The sequence below is a fragment of the Dendrobates tinctorius genome, unplaced genomic scaffold (genome assembly GCF_039654945.1).
Source record: "Dendrobates tinctorius isolate UK_male_01 unplaced genomic scaffold, ASM3965494v1 ptg000075l, whole genome shotgun sequence".
Lineage (NCBI taxonomy): Eukaryota > Metazoa > Chordata > Amphibia > Anura > Dendrobatidae > Dendrobates > Dendrobates tinctorius.
Genome location: NW_027361743.1, coordinates 36,188,226 through 36,209,845, shown reverse-complemented (window position 1 = coordinate 36,209,845; position 21,620 = coordinate 36,188,226). Strand labels below are relative to the sequence as shown.

At 41.2% G+C, this 21,620-nt stretch overlaps 1 protein-coding gene across 1 annotated transcript; it reads right to left on the bottom strand.

The window, feature by feature from the left end:
- Positions 1-5,174: 5,174 nt before the first annotated feature.
- Positions 5,175-21,398, bottom strand: MEDAG (mesenteric estrogen dependent adipogenesis). Its single transcript, XM_073583171.1, has 5 exons — positions 20,977-21,398; positions 16,211-16,323; positions 12,918-13,030; positions 11,484-11,775; positions 5,175-6,603 (listed from the first exon to the last, which is right to left on the bottom strand). Exons 1-5 carry the CDS (start codon positions 21,264-21,266, stop codon positions 6,527-6,529), a joined length of 885 nt encoding a protein of 294 aa, XP_073439272.1. The 5' UTR covers positions 21,267-21,398; the 3' UTR covers positions 5,175-6,526.
- Positions 21,399-21,620: the final 222 nt, after the last annotated feature.

The window sequence follows — 21,620 nt, the reverse complement described above, 5'->3', positions numbered from 1 at the left end:
CATAGATCCAATATTTACGGGAAATATATTTTCAGTGTCATAGTGAAAGGACTAACATAATGCATTCACTCACATCACCGTAAGGCCATTCTAACTTCTCCAACTTAATATTGGTCCGATGAATTATGTTATACATGTCATATTTCATCTCTATAGAAAGGTAAAATCATGATAGGAAACATGATGGCAATATCTACAACCTGGGACCTCCAGGGTCAAAGATATCCTAAAATTTGGGGATGTCATAAACTTCTAAAAGACCTAGCACATCCCACGACCAGCACTCATATGAGCTCACCAAGGGGAGGTATGTGGGCATAACCTTGACCTAAGAAAAAAAGAATTTCTTTCTTTTGTATTTTGTCAGTCCTGGAAGGTACAGCTTGCTGTGGGTTCTGTCCGTTTTCTTGGGGATTTCCTCCCTCCGCTAAGCTCTGAGCCATTTCTGTGACACAGGTTTATTACTTTTTCTTTTATCTCTTTTATTTCATGTGATTGTATATACCGTATTGTTTTGTCCGCATTTTGTATCATCTTTGTATATTTTTTTATAAACACTGACTACCTTTCCGGATTAAATATATAAAATGTAATAGCTCCGATCCTCCTGCCATATGCTACCTGTAACAAGTGTTCAATCGCCTGTATAAATGATTGGTGGTGGCACCTAGTAGTTTCTCTAGTTATTGTGGAATTGGCAGTGACCGTATCGGGGTATATGTATCCCATGTGTTAGAATCGGAGGTGTTTATACCATACTCTCACTGTGAGTTCTCCAATAACTGGCCTAGTAGTGGAAGTAGCCGTGGCCTCATCCATCACTCATTAGTCAATTGCGTAATTGTCGTGACAATTGGAAGCTGCAGAGTTGTGCTGCCTTGACAAACTGGTGGTAGCGGTGAGACTGTGTGATCTCTCCAGTGTTCTCCCTGACAAACCGGTGACAGCAGTGAGATCTGCGCTACTCCCCCTGCTGTTATCCTTGAAAGTCTGCGAAATTGATGTATAGATGTGGCCTGATGGGTAAGAGAAGCATGGAAATCTATTTTTTTTGTATACAAGAAAAGAAGCCAAATCTTAAGCACAGACCAAATCTGGAATGAAATTAGATGCAACACACTGATGAAAGCAAGTTGGCCTGCTTTTTTTCTTTTATGCAACACATACATGGACTTTTGAATGAGACATAAGAGTCCCTAAATCGGTTTTCCCATGCCATTACATGACCCGGCATGTTTTGTATGTCTTATTCCATTTCCTTGCAAGTTGCATCTATTCCCTGTTCCTCATCAACTATGAACTCACACAGACAGGGCTCCTCTCCTGTAACTACGTGTATTTTGTCTGCACCACCCTGTTTTTTGTAACTATTGCATGATGTACATTTAACGGCTACTTTCTCAGAGACACCTGTTCTTGCATGATTGCCCTTGTGACCTGGAAGCTCTGTGTAAAAGCAAGTGAGACAGTTTTCCATGGATCAGTTTTAGAATGAATTCAAATTAGAATGGAAAAATTAAGCGATCTGATTGACTTCAAACAAGACTTGGTCATAGATGCTATCTAGCTGGGGCCAGTTTTTCAACAAACTCCGTGGGGTTTTCTTATGCAATGGTGTCAAGAGTTATGGTACTTTGACAATGGTGTGAAAGAGAAAAACATCCAATGAAAGCTGATCTGGTGGACACTAACAACTCATTGATGAAAGAGGTCAGGGGAGGATGTCAAAAATGAATGCCAAGCAAATTGCAGCCTGTTACAGCTAGTCGTTTCTTAGCTCCAATAGGCTATAAAAGCTTTCAACCAGTTTGACTGCCATTGTTGTGTAAGAGGAACAGAAAGGCAAGAAGATTTCAGTGGACAGAAACTGAAAAATATTGATAATTGAGCAGTGCAAAAATATAACCTGGTTAGAGGAGTCCATATTTTGGTTGCACTATGTTGATGAGAAGGTTAGCCAGTAGCGCAAGTGCATGAATTGATGAAACCTTCTTGTCAGGTGTCAACAGTTTAGACTGGTGTTGTTGGGGTGTGGGGACCCCCATGTTGCTCTGATACCTGGAGATGGGCGTTTGGACAGTAGGACTTATGAAAGCTTTGTTCAGCCTATATGGCACAACACTCCTGGAGTACACTATGCCACAAGGGTGGTTGAATTGTCAAGGATTGGTTCCTGAAAATGAAAGCAAATTGTCCTTGCTTCCCTGGTCTTCGCAGTATCTGAAACAAGGTAGACTGGGCTGTTTATTTTGAGGCAACAGCAGCAACAAAAAAGCTTTCCTGTCTGCATAGGCCAGAATTCCTGCAAAATTGTTTCAACAACTAGTACAATCTATGCCCTGATTAATTTGAGAGCCTCGCTACTTGGAGGAAATGAACTTTATTCCTCGCTCTTTCAGTCATTGTGGTGGCTCCAGCACGGGTTCACTCACTGCTCAGTGCATAGAGAGCGGCGGCTGTAACTGTGCCCCCAGCACTGACTGACAGCAGGATCGGCATTAGCGCCAGATGTCAGTCAATGCCAGGGGTGCGGTTATAGCCACCACTCTTTATACACTGAGCAGTGACTGTAACGGGGACGAGGGGGTAGTTGTGGCTGATGGTGGCAATACTGGCACACCCTGGCCCGCCTTCACATAAATACATTGTCTCTTTGGTTATGCATTTGATGGCTCACTTACTTGCACATCAGAGAGCTCTCCGGTCTGCTGCGGGTTTGCTTTCCCAAATGCCATGCAAAGACAGGCAGGGTCCAGATCCAGTTTTAAACAAACAACTTTACTCAGTTCTTGTCTCAGCTCATCCAGATTAGTCACAGATGCAACACAGAATCCTTCACACATCATAACCTTTCCTTTCCCTGTGCTGTCCCTTACTTCTCCAGAAATATTGTAGGGTCGTACCGTCGCCTCCGGTACCGCAGCGTTCCGTCTGGCCAGCCTAACTATCTTCGGGAGTTCCATGCCCGTTTTGCCACCGGACATTTAGGCGTCTTCCTAAGTAGTTTACTGCAACCATGTTGAAGCTGCCCTGTATTCCTTCTCCTCCCAAGTGACCGTTGCTCCTAGGCCCTGGACGAGCTGGGCTCCTTCACTTAAACGTTGAGTGGCACAACTGCCCTGTCCGGGCTCCCAGGCCCTACTGACTAAATTCAGGAAGCTCTCTCTAACTTACAGAGTTGGCCCCTCCTAACTTAACTAGTCCCTATCTTAACCTATTGTGCCCCCTCTAGTGGCCTAATCAAAAAACTATGCTTTCCCTATATCTGTACAGTACAGGAACATCTATATATTATACATCATAGCAGCATTATAATACAAGGCATTATACAACATAACTATATATATATATATATATATATATATATATATATATATATAGCAGCCATTCAAGAACTTAGAAGCAGGTGCAGGGTATACAGTAAGCTTTCCTCTGTAGCCCCTTACAACTGAACCTGCGATGGCACCGCCCCTATGACTTTAAGCCGAATGCTGCCATGGAGAATAAAGTTCATTTCCTCCCAGCAGCTGGTTAATAGTGTTATTTTACATATTTTCCATTTAATTACTGTGATTCTGAAGGCCAAAGGAGATCCACATGGTACTTGATGTGGGTCTTTAATTCTTTCCTTACATAGGATAAATTGGTCCTGGCATGTTCCACTTGGAGCAGTGATTGGAGCTGATCATCGATCTATGGTGGTAACCTATTAAATGCTGCTATCAATCTATAACAGACAAATTTTATCGCATGAAATTAGAGATGTGCTATTTTTTGTGCATATCCTCCTGCCTGAAATAAAAAAAAATCACCCATTTGATATTGTCACATCTATCAAAATATAAAATTATTTGGCCCATTTATTTTTTGCCTCTGCACTTTCCCCAAAATATGAATCAAAAGTGATTAAAATGTTGTTTGCATCATAAAATTGTCTGAATAAAAATGTCAGTTTGCTAAACAAAAAAAACCTAGCCAACACATATCGTTACAGCAGGACAAATAAAAATGTTTAAAAAACTCAGAAAACAGCACAAAAAAATTATTTTAATTTTAGATTTTTTTCATCACATTCATTAAAAAAAACTTTACAAGTTTGGTGATTTTAAAATGAAAATAATATTAATAATAATATTAATATATATTATTTTTATTATTAAAGTGTGGTGTAATTCATTTATAAATGTTATCAGTTCTTCTGCTGTGTACATATACATTAAGTAGGATGCACGACCATATGAATATTGCTCTGTTGTCTCCAGAGCTTGGAAAATGGGGTTAATGTTTTATGGTTCCTGTGTAGCAAGAAATTCCAGACAGTGGGTGCAGTTGTCAGAATTCTTGCAGCATGAGGATATGGGTCAGCTCAGCGGGTAAGGAGGAAAATGCAGAAGGTGCAACAACAGTAGCAGAAGTATGAGGATGTAGGCGGAGCTAACCGGAGGAGGTGCGGCCGTGGGCGGAGCGTCACGGAGGAGGTCCGCAGATGGTCGCAGCTCCTTCATACGCAAATGTGAAGCCAGCTTACAAGCTTAGCAGGAAAGAGCTTGTATGCACTGCACATGTGTGGCCACTGTTGTTGTTTGGCAATGAGCAATAAACAATAAAAAAAATAAATACATTTTGCATATCAGGAGCACAACGTAAAATCTTTTATGAAAAGTAGATTGGAAAGTTGTTTGTTTCTACAAGCACTGTCCAACCTTTATTTTAATACAAAAGCTACATCTGTACATATAATGTAAAACAAAATAACATACCACCTTTACGAAATTAAGTCTTAAGATAAATGCCTTTAGCTCTGTGTACATCTCGCTTTTAGGTCCACTAATCCCAAGCTATAAAATATAATATAGTAAAGCTATATGTACAAAAAGTCACTAATGGCATTTATAAACAATAAATCTTTTCAAGACTAAAGTCTACGAGAACAGAGTTTCGTAGTAAAATATAAAGAGGGCCGTGACGCAGGCCCAAAGTCAGCATCACGTGTTTTAGGCCGGGGTCACGCTTGCGAGTGTGATGCGAGAAACTCATGCGACACTCTCTCATCAATACCTGGCGCTGCCACCGGCACTTGGACCGGCGCGTTCAGCTGCATAGAAATACATGCAGCCCTACACTCTGGTCCGAGTGCCGGCGGCAGCGCCAGGTATTGATGAGAGAGTCTCGCATGAGTTTCTCGCAACACACTCGCAAGCGTGACCCCGGTCTTACACACACATACATATATATATATACCATATATATATAATATATATTCCAGCAGTTATTCTAGTCTGATAGCATTATACATAATGACAAAGAATGAGATGAAGTCCCAAGACTTTTCCCAAGTGAAGATGAAGAATCTTGAAGCAAAAATGGGTCATCGTTTCCCCTTCCCCATCCCACATACAGGGCCCCATTGACACATTGCAATGAAGCTTGGGAGGAAAAAGATATTGGAAACAAATATAAGCTTTAGAGATGGTAATGATATCAAAGAACACTAAATTCAGCAACCCTCAGCCTAAATATATGTCCAAAGTGATAGGATATATCTACAATGCTTGATTTTCCCGATAAAACAGTAGATCAATAAAAATATACGGTAAATAAGTACAGAGAAGGCGTTGAGAACGTCTAGTAATACATAGAAGGTGATACCGGAAAGGGAAATTATCTAACATAGTAAAAATGTCAGAGCTATACAATGCACCCACCTGCCGAAAGATAGAAAATCCTTAGCATAGTAAATGTGCAATATATGGTCAGTGTATATTTACTAAAAAAAAAAAGGTTTTAAAAAATATTTTTTATCAATAAATTTGCGTTGCATTAATACGGTAATCTAAAAAAATACGGTAATTTATATTCCCGATTGTGACCTATAAATATAATAGAGGGGTCCTTCCCTACACAGAGTGTCTGTTCTTCCGGAGGCTCCTGCGTGTCATTTCAGTGACAGTCTACTATCATCAATGTACATTTTTTGATACTTTATTCCTCCACTGGGAGCACTGTAGGGAAATGAAACACTATCAGGTTCACCTTTCAATTACAGCTCTGTGCTGGGGGTCTCAGCAGCCAGAACCCTCAGTAATTAGCTCGTTGAGGGACCCTTCTAATAGGCAGAGTTAATACAAAGTATACAAACTTATTAAGTGTTTTAAGTAAAAAAAAACATGGTTTATCTGTCCTTGCAAAGCAAACAGCGCGACCAAGTTTATTGGAGCGGTAAATGTTCATTTCAATAACAGTTCTAAGATTCCAATGGTTCCTTTGGTCCTCGGAGGTCAGTGATGGTTTTGCATTGTAAAACGCTTGATAGTCTTAAATATGTTTGTCATCCTCTACTTTGCCGATAATATAACATCTTAACTCAAGAAAATCCATAACCACCCCAGCCCATGATTTTTTCCTTTAAGTGATGATAAGCTCAGACCTCAGTAACAGCCATATTGTCCTCTATCTGTGCATTCATGTCCATACTTATCCAACTTGTTCTTTTTTTCCATTGTGAAAATTTTCCTTTGTTTAATCTTCACGAACTCAGCGGCAGAACTGGGGCAATATCATTGACCTCTTCTTCTTGCGGAAAAGGATCTTCCATGATCATATCTGAAAAAAAATGGAATAAAAGTATTTTTAGTACTTAGACTATCTAGAAAACAATAATGCATTAGAAAGGCTCACCTCTGACTTTTTTAGGAGCTGAAACGTTACATTTGAGATGGGTCAATAAAAGTACCTCTACTTTTTTGTATTCTTTATTTGGAGTGCTACCAGACTATCCATCCACCTGCCTTTCCCTCCACCTGCCTATCCATCCACCTACCTATCCATCCACCTGCCTATCCACCCACCTGCCTATCCTTTCACCTGCCTATCGACCCACCTGCCTATCCATCCACCTGCCTATCCACCCATCTGCCTATCCCTCCACCTGCCTATCCACCCATCTGCCTATCCCTCTACCTGCCTATTCCTCCACCTGCCTATCCCTCCACCTGCCTATCCACCAGGGCCGGCGTTAGGGGCAGGCAGACCAGGCAGCTGCCTAGGGCCCCCGCTCCCCCAAAGGCCCCCCAGCTAGCGGCACATCATGCCACCGCTTTGGGGCCCCTGTAAGGCAGGGGGGCCCGCCTGCCCCCGGCCCCAACTCCCCCAGCCTCCGCATTGAACTATACCAGTGTCATAGATGCCAGTAGAGTTCACAGCAATGATGGAGGAGAGAACGTCAGCTGACGCTCCCTCTCCCATCATTCCCCGCTCTACTTCTGACACAGCGGGTGCGCGATGATGTCATCGCGCTCTCACTGTGTACCAGGCACAGAGCAGGAGACAGGAGACAGCCGGGAGCAGTGCGGGCACCGGGAGAAGGTGAAGAGTTGATTTTTTTTTTTTAATATATCGTTGTGTGTGCTGGATTGTGGGGCCACTATCGGGGGGGGTATGCTATCTGCGGCTGGGCTATATATACCATGTGTGGCTGGGCTATATATACCATGTGGTGCTGGGCTATATATACCATATGTGGCTGGGCTGTATATACCATGGGAGCTGGGCTGTATATACCATGTGGTGCTGGGCTATATATACCATGTGGTGCTGGGCTGTATACCATGTGTGGCGGAGCTCTATATACCATGTGTGGCTGGGCTATATATACCATGTGTGGCTCTATATATACCATGTGTGGCTGGGTGCTATATACTATGGTTCTGGGCTATATACCATGTGGTGCTGGGCTATATACCATGTGGTGCTGGGCTATATACCATGGTGGGGCTGGGCTATATACCATGTGGTGCTGGGCTATATACTATGCAGCTGTGTTATATACCATGTGGGGGTACATTTTACATTATATTCTATGGAGGAGGCTGTGTTATATAATATGGGGGCTGCATTATATTCTATGGGGAGGTGGGCTGTATTATATTCTATTTGGGGCTACATTATATTCTATGGGGGGCTGTATTATATTTATTATATTCTATGGGGGGTGAATGCATCATACTCTGAGGGGGCTACATTATACTATATGAGGAGGCTACATTGTATTCTATGGGGAGTTGCATTATATTCTGTGGGGGGCTAGATTGTATTGTATGGGGGCTTCATTATACTTTATGAGGGGGCTACATTATATTCTATGGGGGCTGTATTATACTATATGAGGAGGGCTACATTTTATTCTATGGAGGGGCTACATTATACTATATAAGGGGCTGCATTATATTCTATGGGGGTCTGCAATATACTCTATGAGGGGGCTGCCATATATTCTATGGATGGGCTGCATTATACTATATGAGGGGGTCTGCATTATATTTTATGGGGAGGCTACATTATATTCTGTGGAGTGGCTGCATTATACTCTGTGGGGTAGCTGCATTATGCTCTAAGGGGTGGCTGCATTATACTATAAGAGGGGGCTGCATTATATTCTATGGGGAGGTGGGTTGCATTATATTCTATTTGGGGCTACATTATATTCTATGGGGGGCTGTATTATATTTATTATATTCTATGGGGGGTGATTGCATCATACTCTGAGGGGGCTACATTATACTATATGAGGCAGCTACATTGTATTCTATGGGGGGCTGCATAATATTCTGTGGGGGGCTAGATTATATTGTATGGGGGCTTCATTATACTTTATGAGGGGGCTACATTATATTCTATAGGGGCTGCATTATACTATATGAGGAAGGCTACATTGTATTCTATGGAGGGGCTACATTATACTATATAAGGGGCTGCATTATATTCTATGGGGGTCTGCAATATACTCTGAGGGGGCTGCCATATATTCTATGGAGGGGCTGCATTATACTATATGAGTGAGGCTGCATTATATTTTTTGGGGGGGTTACATTATATTCTGTGGAGTGGCTGCATTATACTTTGTGGGGTAGCTACATTATGCTCTAAGGGGTGGCTGCATTATACAATAAGAGGGGGGCTGCATTATATTCTGTGGGGGTTACATTATATTGTATGGCGAGGCTGCATTATGCTCTATGGGGTGGCTGCATTATACTATATGTGGGCTGCATTATACTGTATTGAGGACTATGGGGAATACATTATATGAAGAACTATGGAGTGCATTATACTATGGGAAGTGAATTGTACTACATGGATGACTATGGCAGTGCATTATACTATACGGAGCACTATGAGGAGTGTATTATACTATATGGAGGACTGGGCAGTGTATTTTAATACATGGAGGGCTATGAGGAGTGTATTATACTATATGGAGGATTATGAGGAGTGTATTATACTATATGGAGGACTATGAGCAGTGTATTATACTATATGGAGGACTGAGGAGTGTATCATACTATATGGAGGACTATGGGGCACATTATATTATATCGAGGACTATGGGGTGCAAACTGCAGATGTGCTGCTGAGAACATGATACTGTATGGTGATCTGTTAGTGATCTATTAGTGATTGTTCTGTCCCCATCATTCTTTCTCAGACAGTGGAAAGAGGCCGGGAAACAAGTGTTGAACAACTTCAATATTGTCGATCACACTCATTTAACGTCCTGAACTCAGCGCATGTAACTAAAACCGAAATGCTTCTGTCTGATGTGCAATATGTTAGCATTTGGGGCCCCATTTTAAACTTTGCCTAGGGCCCCACTTTGCCTAAAACCGTCCCTGCTATCCACCTATCTGCCTATCCACTCACCTGCCTATCCACCCATCTGCATATCCATCCACCTTTGAGGCAAGTATGCGGTGTCCAACCTGCAGCGTTTACTTATCATGTGCACATACCCTAAATCACATCAAGATCTATTAAAGAAATACACTAACAATAATAAAAAAGCACAACAATAGTTAAACCTGTATTTGTTACAACATATAAAGAATTTAATAAAATTGAAGGAATTATTAACAAATATCTCCCCCTGCTGTATAGTGATCAGCAAATTAATGCAATTCTATGGGAGGGTTGTCTACTCTCTGCTAAGAAATCTCCCACTCTTTCTAAACTCCTTTCCCCTGCTCTAATTACTCAAGAAACGCAGGTCAGAAAAACCTGGCTCACACCTACAGGTTTTCACAAATGTGGCATAATAATAATAATTTTTATTTATATAGCGCCAACATATTCCGCAGCACTTTACAATTAAATTTACAATTATGTGGCATAGATAAACACGTCCCTTGCAAATATGTAAAGCAAACTAAATATGTAAATTTAATTACATTGGATAAAATACATCAATCACATTAGACGGTTTATAAACTGTAGTAGCAGGTTCATAGTATATTGTGTCCAATGTATAGATTGCAGTGTTAGATATGTCAGCTGCACTACCCATAAGTTGAGACAGAGAATTAATGAGCATATACCTGACTCCACAAACCCGGAGGCAATTAACCCTTCCAATGTCTCCAATCACGTTTTGAAGGAACAGAATGGTAACTTAAAAGACTTTCAATTTTTTGGTTTGGAAAGAGTTAAACTTTCTGACAGAGGGGGGAGATCGCAAAAGAACCTTGCTGAACCTTGAAGTTTTTTGGATCCTAATGCTGAACACTTCTTACCACGAAGGTTTAAACAAATGAACAGATTTGATTCTGCATTATTAGTAAGGGTATAATATAACCATGATTTATATTTTCTTTTTTTTTATTAGATATATGGTTTTATTATAATATATATGTGTTCTTTTTCTATTGCACCTGGAGAGAGTTTTATATTTTGTCTGAGCTGCACTATTCACATTAGGTTATGAATAAGTATTGCTTCGAAATGCGAATTTTTTCCTGGAATCATGTTTTAATCTACTGAAAAAAATATTGGGGATTTTATTTGAAGTGATGGATCCACCCTTCTCTTTGTCTTTGCGGTTCTCCTAACCCATACTCAACGACCCTATATATGCCTTTGAGGCTGTCTAGTTTGAGTCAAGAGACCTGTGGCCAGTCCACGCTTCTGGACCGTATTTCATGGCCATCTGAATGAGGTCTTATGCTGGCCGTACACTTGAGTTAACTGTTGGACAAACATACATTCATCCAACATTTCTGTCTCTCGATTCTCCAAATACCTGAATTCGAAATTGGCAGCAGCTTATCTCCCCTGAGAACAAAAGTATCGGCCATTCAGATTCGAAACTCCGATCCTTTTCTACCTCAACATCATCTGTCAGGGGAGAGTCGGACGGTCCCGATACATATCAGATGGTCGTCAGGTACTGATAGTTTTCATCTAATGTGTAAGGGGACTTTAAGAAAAAGATGGTTAAAAATTTGATTTTTTTTTTTTAAAACAAAGCTACTAAATGGTAGTTATAGTATTCTCCTCATATCAAAGGCTGGCACACTGATGGCTAAAGCTGTTCTATGTTGTAAAGGCCCCAACAAACAACTCCCAAATATCAACTTCCTGGACTTGAATATTACAATCACCTGTAGTTTGAGGTTAAAATTTGACAGTCCAAAATTCATATTTATTCTTACCCATAGAGTATATACTGGGTCTTCGATCGTGGTCCAAACTGCTGCCCAGTCGGATTAATGGGTTGGTCATTTTAGACAGGAACATTTTAACTCTTTCTTTCCTGCTATTGTTCGTACAGTACAAGTTCAGAATCTTCCCATGCAAATCAAAATTTTTCTTGCTGAGACCAAACAAGTAGAAGAAATCCACGAAGACATCGAGCTTGAAAGTGAATGAAAAATTCAGGTTGTCCTCTATCAGTTCAAAGTTTTGTCTCTGGAGATATTCTCTCACATCATTGTGAAAGGTAAACTAGTGAGGAGAAGAAGAAGTATTAGCAGACAAAATTCTACATGCAGTCAACAACAAAGCCACTTCCTTCATTTAGCAGTTGGGGCTCATTCAGACAAGCATGTTATACGGATGTCTGCTGTCAATGTGAGCATGCGCACTCAATACACACAATGTGCCAATGCAGATGGCCGAGCACACGCGGACGAGCACACGGAGCCAGTCACATCTGCAATTTGCCAAGCTCCAGAATTTGGACTGAAGGCTAAAGGCCTTAACGTGCAATGTTTTCTCAAAGTTTGTGTCCCTCCGGAGAAAGCTCATTACAAAGGTTTGTTGTAGGTGTAAAAAAAACCTCCATGGCATTTTTCTTGTAGTTTTTTTGTTTTTGGCATTCAGCACTTGCCTTTTTTCAGCGGCTTTGTTTTTAAGTCCTAAAGAATAATCTAATAATCTATGCTAAAAACTAGAAAAAAAACCCACAATACCCAGGAAATGCAATAATAATAAAAAAAAAGCACCACAAATCAAAATGCCTTTTATATAGTGTTTTCTATTTATTTTACTATTTCATATGTGTCTGGATTCTGGATCTTTTACCTAATGAAAAAAGCTCCAAAAAGTAAGCACAACACAATGAGCCCAATTCTTTATAGGAATTTTGCCTTTTTGCCTAGTTTTTGGTGATTTTCACCTATTTTTCATTTGCTGCCTTATTCTGTTTTTAATTTACTCCCTTTTAAAGTTTATTTTATAAATGCTCGCCTGATTTTCTTCAAAGTTGTCAAGGGAGTTGGGTTTTCATCAATTGCAACTTTTTTTAAAAAGTTACTAAATAGTTTGTGCAAATGTACTCCTGTTTCCCTCTGAACTGACTTTATGTACACCAGTTATTTTGGCTCAAACCTTGTGACGTTTTAGTTGAACATTGAAATCTTGAGATAAAAAGTTGTAAGACAGGTTCAAGGTAAATTTATTCGTGAACCCCATGTGCCATTTTGAATAATTTATCACAAAAAACATCAACAAATTGCACACGACAAAAAAAGCAAAAATGATGTAAAACTAAACAAACAAAAAAACACAAATTATTAATCAGGCTCAATGTGGTATATTTAATAAGCTATGGTGCAGGAAACATTGGAATAAATTAAGTTTCTTACCTGTAATTGATAGTTTTCTCCCATGACAGAGGATATAACATTGTTCAAGCCACCCTCCACCTTGGCTTTGATCTGTGGATGTCGTGTATTTACAATGATGGCAAATGTTTTTGCTGAAAGAAAAAAGATGTATATACATTTTAGACATATCTAAAAATGTCTGCAATCTAAAAATAAAATCCATACGGAGTCACGTAAAAGAATTTTTGTCATGAGAACATTATTCTGTCAGGACTCATAGATGTTGAACAGGGGGTCTGCCATTTGGCACTGGTGGAATGAGCTGGTTCATAGGTTAAGTGGTGTTACGGACGTGGTTCGTGGAACCACTGTGCCATGGACCGCGGAGAGCCTGGAGGGGCGTGACTAAGTGAGCACCAAACTGTTCACTAGAGCCTCTGATGGTGACGTTAGACTTGGCTCCCGATGAACGACAGGTGTTACTCCAGGACAGACCAACGGACGCGCAGCAGCTGGACCCAGTAGGACAAATTGGATGGTGCAGCAGGCAGAGTTTGTATCAGAGTATAGCAGGCAGGATTTGCAGCAGAGTGTAGCAGGCAGGATCTGCACCAGAGTCCAGCAGGCAGGATCTGCACCAGAGTGCAGCAGGGAGCGGTATCCAACCTTACACTACTAGACTGCAGAACAGGAAGGTTGCTCAGGCACCTTCCCAGTAAGGAGGAAGCAATATATACATAATGTCCCACAGCCATTGGCTGGGGAGGAAATAGTAAGTGCACGCGCTGGCCCTTTAAGAGTGCGGGAACGTGCGCATGCTCTAAAAACATGGCTGGAGGCCCGGCTGGAAACTCTGCTGCAAGCATGCAGAGCATTGGGATAGGAAAAACCGACCGCATCATGGGTGAATGAAGTGCCACACCGAAGAACCTGCCTGTCAGAGCAGGGATCCGGCGTGGTGCTAACAACTGGTCAACTAATTATTTGAATGGCAACCATTTTATAAAAATTACATTTTCAGGTATGGTTAGACCTGATTAACATGATTTACGTAAGTCAGACCTTTGGTGAAGTCTAACCTGGGGTGAAGTTAGACTTGTTTATAAAGAGGATCTCTTCAAGAAATACAACCTTTAAATCGTCAATACAAAGAGTAAAGGTTATCCGTGTTGGACTTCGTGGTAGGTTATAATCTTTGAAGTCAAGCAGTTGTTGGGCCTGAAGACAATGGACTAAAATACGTAAGGCTGCCCTTCTAGTGGTCACTACACAACAAAAACAGGTTTGAGAATGACAGAGGAATGGAGGAAGACATTTCCGAACTTACATTTTAGCCCTGTTATACCCTGAGATTACAGTTTTACACATTCCTCTCACTACAACACTAGCAAGATCACTGGGTTGCCGATTCACTAAGGTGTTTTGGTCATAATTCTGTAAAACACCCTAACAAGTTGCAAAAATTTTGCACAAGAAGCTGCGCAAAAAAATTATGACTTTTGGCATTTTCATGCCAGCCTCAGCTAACTTCCCTAAAATGGAAAGACTTGGGGTAATATGTGGTGTGGCTAAGTCTGTCTGTCTAATTCATGAAAAGTTATGCCACCAATGAACCTTTCGTCAAAAATGTACTCTAGTCCCTTACTGCACTACATTTCTGCCGGAGGCGCTCAGCATTTGTCAGAGCACATAAATCATTAAGTGAGGAGCGCTTCTTAACAAATTGGGCGCATCTTACTCCTGAATGCCCCTTCATTAAGCTGTCTTAAGCCTCTTTCATACGTCCGTTTATTTCCAGTACCGGAGATATCCATGGCTGTTTGTCCATGTGTACCACATGGACAGCTGCCTGGAAAGAAGCACTTACTGTAGCGCTTCTTCCCCAGTGCCGATGCGTGACACACGGAGGACATGCATGTCTGTTCTCCTTGTGCACATGTGCGGGAAGTTTTGCCATCCGTGCTGACGGAAAAAAAACGGATATGTCAGCGTATTTTGCCCACGGACACACAGTTCGTGGAAACACACTGACATGTGCACAGACCCATTCATTTGAATGGGTCTACGTGAGTACGTGTCTCCGGTACGTGTGAAAACTGTCACCACACGTACCGGAGACACAGACGTGTGAAAGAGGCCTTAACGAATCGAGCCCTAGGCTCTCCTAAATGTGTTGCATTAAGGCTAAGTTCCCAAATCGCTAAATTAAATTACTTGAGTTTTTTCATTTTATTTTTTTTGGGGAAACATGGAAACGCAATAAAAATGCATATGCATATTTTTATCTGCAAATTTGGAACAATTTCATTCAAGTCTATGAGGAAAATTTGCAAATAAAAAACATATTTAGAGAAAATAACATGTTGTAGATTCCATAATGAAAAGAAAATCACAAGGTAGGAGATTTCTATACATTCCATCCACTTTTCTGGAACTGTAAGGCTATGTGCCCACGTAGCGATTTTTAAGCGTTTTTGCCACGATTTTCGGCGCGAAAATGTTTAAAAATCGTGTACAGAACGCCCCCCCATGCATTCCTATGGCATTCCGCACATGCTGTGCTAATGCTGCGCTTTTTTCCGCGGCAGAATCGCATCGCGGAATAAATTGCAGCATGCTCATTCTTTTGTGCGGAATCGCAAAGAATTGCCGCGATTCCGCACCCATAGGAATGCATGAGAATCGCTGACTTCCCGCATGTGGCTATGCCCACCATGCGGGAAGTTAAGCGTCTCATGTGCGGTTGGTACCCACGGTGTGGAGGAGAGGAGACTGTCCTCCAGGCCCTGGGTACCATACCCCTGTAAAACAAAGAATAAAAAATAAAAAATCAGGGTATATTTACCTTCCGACGTCCCGCTCTGCATTCCCAGCCTAAGCGTTCCCAGTAATGCCTTGCAGCAAGGTCCTGTAATGACGTAGTCTCGCGTGACTCTAGCGGTCTCGCGAGATCGCTATAGCAACGCAAGACCAACGTTATCACAGGTCTCTCAAGGCATCGCTGGGAACGCTGAGGCCCGGGATGGCAGCGCGGGACGTCGGAAGGTAAATATACCCCGATTTTTATTTTTTTTTTAGCATTTTAACATTCTATCTTTTACTATTGATGCCGCATAGGCAGCCTCAATAGTAAAAAGCTGGTCACACTTGTCAAACACTATGTATAAGATGACATTACCTGATGGAGTCATAGGTCATTTTCCAAAGGTCGGGCTCTAGTATTGTTTTCAATCCCTGACTCACCTGAGATTTCGATAAAGGCGGACATTACCCAAAACACTAACGTTAGATGTGCATTGCAGCATGAAAATCTCGGAAACTTATCATTGTACCTGACGTTGAGTCGCTGTTGACTTTTTTTGCGTTCGTTATAAATAACAGGGGCTTTGCTAGCAATGTTTCTCTGTAATCCTTATAATCCACATGACTTCGAAGGGTGACTTTCCTGAAAAAAAGGCAAAGCATAACATAATGTTCAAGGGGTTCTCTATCTTCTGAAACAAAAAAAATAACAACAGCAGCCAAACCTATAAAAAAACAAAAAAACAAAAACAACTCACCTTTTTTATACAGCGAAGGCACTCTGGTGGTCCTAGTTTTTATATAAAGGAGTCCAGCACTGCAGCAAATCACTGACCACACCGGTCAAGTTCTGGATATAAATGATAGCATTGATTCACAGCACTCCAGTGCACCAACCAGGACACTGCTGGTGGCTAGATGGGAGGCCCTAAAGTCTCTTACCTTCCAATGTCCCCACGATGGCATTTGATTCGTCAGGGCCAGCACAATTTCATCTTTGTGAAGTGACAAACAGATTTAGAGATGATGTTGCTTGAGCTCCGGAAAATCAAATGCCAAGTAGGGGACGCAAGAAGGTAAGAGATTTGCGGGCCTACGGTCTAGACGTCAGGCACCACTGATCTGGACACTTGACCAGAGTCCCACAAATGGCTCATGTCTAGTTTTATATTTTACTGACATCGCTGCAAAGCCATAATTGCAGAACTGGTCATATCCGCACAGGACGAGAACACTTGTTAAGAAAAAACAAAGTGGAGTCGAGACCAAGGGAATGTCTGCTCTGAATCACCAGGGGAAAGAAGAGATGAGGGCTGATTTTTTTTTTCTATGCGTTTTACAGTTTTTGCTGAAGGTTTTTTTTTAATATTTGTTTTTACATTTATATCAATCTAAGAGTTCAGATGTTCTAAAGAAGGTTAGCAATTTTTTAACAAAACAGTAGCAACATCATGCAAAGCCATCCTGAATTCTATGGGGATTTTTAAATTCCATCTACATACACAGTAATCTTCCGGTTCCCCATTTTGCTGTGCTTATAGCTGTTTAGGACAGGGAAGAACTAGTGATTAAGAATGAGTGGACCCCCCATGGATATTCAGGTTTGTCTGGCTCGACCGAACTTTAGTCCAAAGTTCGGTTCCGGTACAGAACTCTACCCAAACTTGAACCCGAACCAGAACCTCATAGAAGTTATTTGGGACCCAAGCTTTGGTGCTGTAAAAGGTCTCTCTCTCCGCATCCAAACTCTGACCAATAAAACGGACGGCCGGGAAAAGTCCACGTTCGGAGTTCAGTATCGGATACTAGGCGTCCGGTACGAACCCCTAACTTTACAGTTTGGGTTTGCTCTTCTCTACTAATGATAAAAGTAGTAAAGAAGTACTTTATTATAGATTAACATTAGTGAAGTAAACAGCTAGAGGAAAGACTAGTAAATATGGGGCTCCATAGTCAAAAATTAGTAAGGGCCCCACTCTACTATTTGCAATGAAGAGAAGTTCTTCTTGGTAACTGGACTACATGCCAACTTTCCTTATAGTTCTGTTATGGTATTATTGGGCATTCTATTAGCCCCCTTCCTTTCCTGTTCTGAATAACAACTGTTGGAGGCCCCTAGTATCAGCCACAATGGAAAATCGCTGTTTAGTAGAAGATCCACCTCTGACAGAATTGAAACGTCAATACATTAAAGGGACATGAATTCCTCTAATTTGCCACCATGTGAAGGTACATTTCCCCTGCAGTGGATAACGTCAGAATTGGTTTTCCCCAGCAATAATTGCTAACTACTGAGGTTTAGAGAAGTCAAACCTGCAATGATCATCTGACTGCCTGCAAGCTTTGTTATAAAAACATTTAAAGGTCATCTGTCTGTCAGGACCAACCTTCCGGCACAGAGATCTTCTCATCTAATGTACATATAAGAAAAAAGTGGATTTCTCTGGAATCATGCACTGGATTACAGATATCAAGGTGTCATTTTATTCAATTTCCTATTACCTACATGCCCATATAGACGCTTTGGAGGGTTTATTCTACTGACAGATTCCCTTTAAATAAGTGCAATAACTTCTAACTTGTAACCACTACTAACATGTACGCAGAGCTGACATTTGTGAAGAGCTGTACAGATTGCACAAGGACGATGTGTCACCTATTAATAAAGGATCACATCATAAAATATACTGCAAATATTATAAAGAATACATTGAATATTCATATCATAGTTTGTGTGGTTTAAAAGTAAATTCTCAAGGAGGTTCAGATTTGGATAAGTTCCTAAATCCCTGATGGAACCTTATATTTATCATTAGTCATTTCTTCTGAGATCACATCCTTTCTGGCACTTTGAGTCCCTTCTGGTTTTTAGATGTGACTCGCTTTGGAGTATTTTGTTCACTTCTGTGTTAAAGTGATTTCATTTGTCGAACTCCAGCCAAATACGATGTCTCCAGCGTCTGTCTGCCAATACTTAATGGACGCGACATTAGAAGCTTACGTTCCAAATTCCAAGATCTCGCCAGCGGAGACGCCACTTTTTTTTATTATTGCAAACACTGACATTTGTAAATCTTAAAATGTGAATTCAATATATAAGAAGTTTATATTGTATTTTGTTTAGCATAAACTATCACAATGACCTGAAGATCTAATGAAGTCATGAAATATTTCTGTTGAATGGCACACTTTTATATGGGCTGCGCCTGCACTGCAGGGGAAGGAATGACATCAGCCCGGGTCCCGCCAATGATTCCAGAATCCAGACACATTCAGTTTCCCACAGTATCACATCACTAAAAGGAACAGTGAAGTCCATTTATGATTTGGTTGGGTGAAAAAGATCCACCCAACATTTTGTTGCCTTTTTGGCCACTAGGAGTAGTGACCTGTAGCTGCAATATTCTGACCTTATACAGGGCAGCATATTAAAGGTGTTTCTTTAGTCCTCCATAAATGTGTCTAAATGTGATAAAATAACGTATACTCAGTTATATCAGCTTCCTGTTAGCTCTGCCAATACGTCCTTGCCATCAGTCACTGCTTACCATCTGCACATGTCCCGCTGCAGCCAGTCACTAAGCTCAGCAGCTTTGCCGATGCAGATGGCAGGAGCTTCTGAGCTCAGTGATTGGCAGCAGCGGTGATGTGCATTGTTGACGTGACATCCCTGTTGCAGCCAAAACACAGATGCCAGAGCAGCGACGAGCTGGCCCTGGAATGGGGGAGGGTGATTACTAGCTGTCATTATCATTTGATGGATTGGGATTCACTTTTTTTAAAAGTAGAAAACCGCTTTAAGTCCAAGCAACTCTTTATATACAGAAAAAGATTTCAGCACAAGGTTGAGTTTCCCCATAAAATTAAAATCTATATTGTGTCAATAGAAAAAAAGAACTTTCGGCTCTGAAACAAAGATGTTTTTAACAAATGTCTTAGCCAACGCGTTTTGACCCCATGTGATCTAAGTCATGGCTATAACCCATATAAAAAAAACTACTGCTTTATAAAGAAGGTTTTTTTTGCTATATGGGTTATGGCCATGACTAAGAGCACATGGGGTCAAAACGCGTTGGCTAAGGCAATTGAAAACATCTATGTTAGAAAAGCTGCAAGTTTTTAAGTCTGTAAATGGAGTGCTAGAAGTTATATTCTTCTATGATTTCATATGTGTCTGTGCACCTGTAATTAGGGAAAAACAAATGCAAGGTTAGTGAGCTGTAAACGCATGAAATTGCAAATATTATATCAATACCTTAAAATCCATGTGCAACCCACACAGCTGCAAATCACGGATTTGTACAGATGTGCTCAGTTACAGCTGTGTGGATTTTAAAGTACTGTTACAATAAAGATGTGGATTTTACGGGAACAGACCCTCGTGCTGGAATATTTTTCTGTCCTTTAAACGACGACGTGTTGGAATTCCCATGGAGCACTTGGTTGGAAGTGGGACATCGTGCTTTGCAGAGAACATGAATTCAATTCTGGAACCTCTGGAGGTCTTTGCAGTCAGTCCCCACTGTTGGGATGCCGAACGAATGTGCTATCAATGTTATTTTGCAAAGAAAAAGTCTTAATATTTTGAATTTTTAAGAATATTTCCCTAAAATTGTACTCAAAAAGTCCACATAAAGGGGATAATGTATCACTACAGATTGGCCATTTACACCATTTTATAGATGTAACTAAATTCCACATGAAGTCCTGCAAGATCTAATGTGGAGAGAACATAAAGCAACATGTTCTCTATTAGCAGTTTACTTATGTTCTTTATAAAAAGTGGTTAGACTGCAATAATAAGAAGCCAGATCTTATTATGACCTTTATAGGGACAAAGCCCGGCTTACCCCAGTGCTTACAGTATAGTGTCAGCATGAGGCATAACTTGTAGCTCCTGGACCGCAATGCAATATCGGTAACAAGCACTCCCTTACTTTATTGTATTTATAATTCTGGTGTCCTATTATGAACGTACTTGGGACTCCTTAAAACCCTGGTCTAATTATTACCATTTCACCCTCTAACACTGATGCAAAGGGCAGAAAAGTGTTAAGGAAAGGCTTAGGCTAGATTGGCACATTAGCAGCTTTTTTAAGCCAAGGCACAACTAGATATTAATGAGTTTGTACTGAAAACTGGCCAACTTGTACAGCTGAAAATCCATCCCGTACATCTTAATAAGATTGCTTCTGCAGCTCGTACATGGGTTTTTACATTTATGTTGTTTTGAAGGGAACAATCCAATACAATATTATACCTGAATAAGTGAGAGTTTCGATGGCGGCCCACTTACCTCTGGATATAATTGACGATCCTGCACTGTCGACCATCAATCAGAGCGGTGCCGTCACTATACACGTTGAAGCCTCCGAAGTAGTTATTAGAAGTCAACACGTCATCCTCCAGGGTCAGGTGCCTGTCCTGAAGCTCTACGAGCAGTTTTAGGGGTAGCAGGGCTATCTCACAGTTGGCGGTGGTAAGTGTGGCCAAGACGTCTGAGCCAACCGACGAAAAACTCATTACGGAGCGGACGCTGGTGATCCGCTCCAATTGGGACTTGTTTTCCGGATCCCCTGTCGCCATTGTGATGTCTCGGCGAAGTCAAGCTGTAAAGCTCCACAGCAAACCCTTAGATCTTCTCTGATCTAGCTACTGCAGGACTGATTGCTCCATCCAGCTCCAACTGCTTCCTAAGAGCTCAGAGTCAGGGTGGGACAGTAAGCCCTTCCTTATGGGAGGCACACCACTCCTGCCTTAGACAATGTCCTCACCCCCTCCTTACAACAGGTGGAGGAAGAACTGTAAGAAAAACTGTAAGGGAGAGATCGGTTCAGAAAAACAGGTTTTACAATTGTTGATAATCAGGAAAGTCAAACACGATTAACCCTGTCATTGTCAGAAGCTTGATTCATGTACAGCACAAAAGCTGTGACATCT

What these genes read in the sequence shown, in the direction of transcription:
- MEDAG (XM_073583171.1), bottom strand. Translation starts at nt 21,266, where the DNA reads ATGGCGACAGGGGATCCGGAAAACAAGTCCCAATTGGAGCGGATCACC. An exon ending in ATCGTCAATTATATCCAGAG is followed by an intron (nt 16,324 to 20,976) that starts GTAAGTGGGCCG and finishes CCTTTTTTTCAG; the next exon opens with GAAAGTCACCCTTCGAAGTC. An exon ending in CAACAGCGACTCAACGTCAG is followed by an intron (nt 13,031 to 16,210) that starts GTACAATGATAA and finishes TTTTTCTTTCAG; the next exon opens with CAAAAACATTTGCCATCATT.